At 31.3% G+C, this 6,053-nt stretch overlaps 1 protein-coding gene across 1 annotated transcript in view; it reads left to right on the forward strand.

The window, feature by feature from the left end:
• Nucleotides 1–78: 78 nt before the first annotated feature.
• LOC117105875 overlaps nt 79–6,053 on the forward strand; it is a gene marked incomplete at its 5' end in the record, with an annotated part of 10,930 nt that continues 4,955 nt past the window's right edge. The window contains 6 exons of the mRNA XM_033247186.1: nt 79–402; nt 682–981; nt 3,456–3,598; nt 5,009–5,102; nt 5,337–5,807; nt 5,950–5,992. Coding sequence (XP_033103077.1) covers nt 79–402; nt 682–981; nt 3,456–3,598; nt 5,009–5,102; nt 5,337–5,807; nt 5,950–5,992 — 1,375 coding nt within the window. The remainder of the gene's footprint in view (nt 403–681; nt 982–3,455; nt 3,599–5,008; nt 5,103–5,336; nt 5,808–5,949; nt 5,993–6,053) is intronic.

A 6,053-nucleotide genomic window follows, 5' to 3' on the forward strand; every position in this document is an offset into this window, starting at 1 on the left:
AAATCGACATTCTCATCTTATTGTTTAAGTGATATTTAAAAACAATATGAATGTTGTTATCATATGCATGATTTATAGCTGGCCGGAGTATTGACGACCTAGTTGTTGACAACCTACGCGTAAATGAAGGGGACAGCGCCGTCTTGCCTTGCTTCTTCTCGCCACCTAACGCCCACATCGGCAAGTGGTATTGGAAGACGAATGGAACTGTCATCATAAGATCAGACGACCCACCAAAAACAAACTCGAGGTATTCATTGGGTGACTCAACGTCCGGGAACGTTAGTTTGGTTATTAAAGACGTGTTGCGATGGGACAAGGGTACCTATACATGTGGAGTGAACGACCAGTCTACTGGATCAACCGTACCCCATTCCGATGACAGCAAATTAACAGTAAACTGTAAGTGAATACCAGCATCACCTTTAATAATACAAATTTATTATTACAATACAGTGTATTATTACAGTACATTTATTATTATTTGGCCGATACCGGTAGTAATTATTTTTCATTTAACTTCACAAAAAGAAATCATCAACATCATCATCCATAATAGACATATCAACATCATTATCACATTTATCATCGTCGGGATCATCATCATCGTCGGGCCTATCATCACTATCACGATGATGATGATCACCATAATGATTATGGTTATGATTTTTTTATCAACAGATCTGGATAAACCTAACATTCAGGCACTAACCGACACACGTATACCTGAAGGTACGCGAGTATCTATGTCGTGTAAAGTAGTGGCGTCATATCCGGAAGTAAATTTTCTGAGGTGGTTCCATGATGGTGACATCATAGACACTGCTTCTGGCAGATACTTTTTCTACGATGAAATATTAGAAATAAAAAAATTTGATCAACGTCATGAAGGAAACTACAGTTGTCGGGCTGAAAATGAATTCTTTGTCGGTAAAAACGGAAAATATAGCAATTCAATTGCATTCAGTTTGAAAAAGAAAGGTAGGCTAAATAAACAGGTACTGGTACTATTGTATATAGACTACAAAACAATTTACCTCAAAGTGTTATAATAAATTGTATTTGAAATATAATAGATGATGTTATTAGATTAGTATATCTATCTGCTCAACAATAACAATAACGTGCAACAACATGCCTAATTATAAGAACAACAATAATAATAATGATAATGATAAAAATAATGATAATAATAAAAATGATAATGATATTAATAAAAATGATAATGACAACGGTTGCGGCGACGACGACTTAAACAATAATAACAATAACAATACACAGTAATTATTTATATTTATCCTCTCTTTTTTTTAATGTTTTTGTCTCCTCTTTATTTTCCTTCTTCTGTCCACTTTTCTTTGCAATCCTTCCCATTTACTTGGAGAATATTGTCCTAGAGAGGTTTCTAAATGTTTTCCTTTATAATTTTTTGTATCGTTTTTATATGTTTATTAAATAAAAGTTATTTATAATAGTAATAACAATAATAGGCATAAATATAATAATAATAATAATAATAATAATAATAATAATAATAATAATAATAATAATAATAATAATAAATCAAGATCAATGTCTAGGTAATTTGTATCCGTTCTCAGAAAAAATAAAATTGCATTGCGTTATTTTAAAAAATTCTAATAATTAATAAAGAATTATAAAATACGGATTAACCTTAAAATGTTTAACACAAAAATAAACTAAACAAGATAATCTGAAGTTACAAACTCTCGCCCTGCTGTCGCGCCATATCTTTGTATCCGCTGGTTGTATTATAGGGGTATAATATTACAGGCTATACGTATCAGGTGAAATGTGGCCAAGCGGTAAAGATGCACATTTTGTGTGTAAAGATAATCGAACGTAGGGGTTGAAATCTCACTTGTTCGAGCCAAATGACTCGAACGATCCACTCGAGTTGGCTCTGTCAGCTGCGACAAAAGTATATAAATAAATAACGTTCTAACATCTATATTCTACTTCTTTCTTACATTGCATTAATCTTGCAGTGTTCCTGAAACTAATCACTTTCGAATAAAGTGGATGACTTCTGTCATTTAATACAATTATAAGAATCCTGTTCAGGTACTCGATATCTGGACACCAATATACGGACTACTGACACCCGCACCCACCATCTTCTTAACCCTTCTTACCACCCGATCAATCTTTCCTGACTTCCAAATGTTAACAAAAATGGTCTTACAATTATATAGCTTAATTAATTTTTTTATACAGTTGTCTGAAGCATATTCTCGAAATAATTTTCATAATTGCGTTATCAAGGGTTACTCCACTTCAATGTTAAAAGAAATAAAAAATATAAGTTTCTATTCTATAATCTTTTCAATAATTATTATTCTACCTTTAATCTCCATTTTCTTTTGGTTGTTTTACATTCAATTCTAGAAATTTATCACTACCATACTTTACGAAATTAATTTCATTTAAATAATGACAACAGTAATGAGTGTAATAATCTTTCCTAATTATTTTCTTGTCAGTCTTGTCTAGATAATAATAATAATAATAATAATAATAATAATAATAATAATAATAATAATAATAATAATAATTTGGATTTGTAAAGCACAAATTTCTATGCGCTAGAAATTTTCAAATTAAAATAAACATGCCTACCATGCCTACCATAAGCTTTTTTTTTTTTTTACCTCGCTCTAACTTGTTATGTATTTTAATTTGAAGAAAATAAATGTTACTTTGAATGAATGAATAATGAACTCTATATTTTTACAATTTTATTTTTCATTGACATAGCCTTTGACTGTTAATTCTAGATTAACAATTCTCTTTAATTTCTTTGAAAATTCACATCTATTAAAGCAATTAAAATATGTTTAACTCATTTAAATAATTTAAAATCCTGCCACACTTGTTTCACATTATCCCCTCCTATTTTAACCTTATTTTTAAATTAAGTTTATCTTTATGTAATGCACGTTTAACTCTCTTAGTTGGAATGCTCATATCAGTACAAATGTTTTTATATTGACAAACATAATTATTTTGCCAATTGAATTAAGTCATTAACACTACTAACAAAAACATCAATACAAATGAATATTGTTATTTTTGATATTTTTTGTTAAATTTATGAAATGCATATAATTATTACAGTACTTTTTATTGATATGTTATTAGTTTTATACTATCGTTGCTCAACTGTCTTACTGACTGTCTGTACAGGCCTTGTTATTTTTATTGGTTTATTTCTATACTCAATTTACTATATTACTATACACCGTAATTTCTTTAATTTATATTGTATTTTTTAAATAAACATCGTAATCTTTTAATTTATAGGCCTATTTCTTCTAAACACTACAATATATCTATTTAATTACATCGTAATCTTATATTTATAGTGTATTTCTACATTAACACTGCAATCTTTATATTTATATTTCCTAATAAACACCGTTATTTTTTTACAGAAGTAATTCCGCCTTCATCACCCAGTTCTCAGATTTGGATAGTGTTCATCATTATCCCATTTCTCATAATAGGCGTAGTTGTGTTTATACCCTGGTATTTTTTTAAGAAGCGTTCAAAAAATATCCATCGCTTGGATGACTTCGTAAGTTGTGTAAACATGTTTTAAACCAGCACAATTTTGTAATAGTTTTACTTCAATGCAATGTGTGTAACCTCATTGGCCGTCCTATTGGGAATGATGATTTATAGCCATATATGGTATGGAGTTATTGGTTACATCTTACTACGTAATCATTTTAGTTCAAAGTGCAGAGAGTCCAAAAAGTAGAATGTTGTCTTGCAAATGGACACATGAGATGCTGTGAGCAGCATCGCTCTGTGCCACACATCCTTCCACAATGTGGGTAGGTGCTGTGTCCGAGCATGTTGTATTCATTACAGTAACATCGATCGCAACATAAATAGCACTTACTTTATTACAATGGCAATGATAAGTTATACTGGTACTTATTCTAACCATGGAGGTATTATTGAGAAGGAGATCACTCGGCAACAGATCCCTTTGACGCGACAAACCTATGTGTTCCCCGCTTTTGGATCGCGCGCGGGCGTATTTTCGTTAGCAACAACTTGGCAACGACATGCATTTATACGCTTCCAGCAGAGCAGTTGTGCAATAAAACGTTTAATTTTAACCCATTACATATCTTTATAATGAACAATGTTCCCCTGATTAGATTTTTTCGGGCTTTTGGTATGTTATTATTTGTATATTTCAGGAACGGATTCCGTAAAATATTTATGTTAAAATTACTTCTGTGTTCATTATAATTTTGTCTAAAGATTGACTGGTTCGACTATAAAGCTAAGTCAGCGTAAAACTGAAAAATACTCAGATTTTGGATTCATTTTTCGAATAGTTAACCCTCGTTAACCCTAAAATGACGTAGTTTATTATAATCCTTAATCATTCATTAATTAATATCTGCTAAAATTAGAATTGGCGAATTTTGGCCAATTTATGAAAATTGAAGTTGAAATATACTATACTTTTATAGGTCATGTAAATGTTCCATTAAATTCGAAACTTTTCTTGGTGGAAAATATTAATATGTTTGATATTTTATGAGAGATAAATGTATCAGCTTCAAAATAGGAAAGATTGCGCAGCCATAGTGATTGACAGTATGTAGTGCGCGTTGAGAAAAGAAGGTGCTCTCCATTTCGTCGTGTTAAATTTTCTGGTCAACTATGCCTGCTGAAAATTTGATGGCGGGAAACACATGGGACTTCAAAGGCATCGCGCAAACGTTCTTTACGCGCTGCGGCAACTTTGATCCTGGTTCATTTGCATAGCGCTGCGTGCGCGTAGCTTTGCCGAGTGATCTCCTTCTCAATAATACCTCCATGTTCTAACAATGCATTCATTAATCAAAAATATATAAAAAATCTCAGCACTTACAAATCTAACCAAACAATTTATTAGTTCCAGCTTTCGTTACATTACGCGGGTTTCACAATTTATGGCATCACGTAACTTCGATTTTTCTAGATAAATAATAAGGTCATCAAAAAGGATCAGAAGAATGAGATAAATGTAGAGCAAGCACTGGATGATTTTGAAACGGTGGCTTATCTAAAAGAAGGTAGAAAACGGTTATTTTGTTTTAGTTTAAATATGAAGGTTCCCAGAGCCAACCAACACAATATAGTTGTATCCATGGGATGCATTTAATTCTTATACCATGAGTCCACTCAAAATAATTTTAAAGTTAAATTGATTTCTTTACGATTGATTCATAATAATACTTGCTTAATATAAACTGATCAATTTACTATTCTTAAAATAATTACCATATGTATCTTTATGTACTTGACAGTATACGAAACAATTACAAAAACAGCTTGTAGTGAATCTCTGGATTTTAAGAACGATAAAGTGATAATGGTTGCGAGAGGAGAGTGCATTAAGGCATCTTTTAAATCAAATTATAGTTCAGAACTTTCCTGCTTCAAAGAAAAAGACGGATACAATCATCCATTTCCTAATGTCTTCTTACTATCACGTACTTGGCCAGAAAACAGATTAAATGAATGTAAGCCTATTTCATCTGATACGAAAAGAGGGAACTATATTATTAATGACAGCTGTGGATCAATCGGATTTGAATTAAAGGGAAATATTAAAAAAGGTGCAACTGCAGAAGGATGCTTTAGTTTTACAGACGTCACTGATGATATTGAAGGACAATACGTATTCTTACTGCAGATAAAACACGCGGAACGTAAGAGTGGTACGAAACCAAAAACAAGACACTCATTTTTTGGAAAAACGTGCATTCAACTCACAAGTAAGTAACACTTAAACCAAACACAGCCAATGAAAAATTTATGTAGGCATTACTAAACAATGCTTCATCATTTTACTCCGATCCTATATACTCCGATCCTACAGTATAAATTATTTATTATTATATATTATTTTTTATTCAGATGCCATTTACAGGAACAAAATCCACAAAAAACAGTTCATCAGGTAGGATTATGGTTTGATTAGCTGCATAGTTATTCTAAGATTATATTGATATTCCTAGCCA

Source organism: Anneissia japonica, unplaced genomic scaffold (assembly GCF_011630105.1).
Source record: "Anneissia japonica isolate Jap-2015-1 unplaced genomic scaffold, ASM1163010v1 scaffold35958_len16623_cov109, whole genome shotgun sequence".
NCBI lineage: Eukaryota > Metazoa > Echinodermata > Crinoidea > Comatulida > Comatulidae > Anneissia > Anneissia japonica.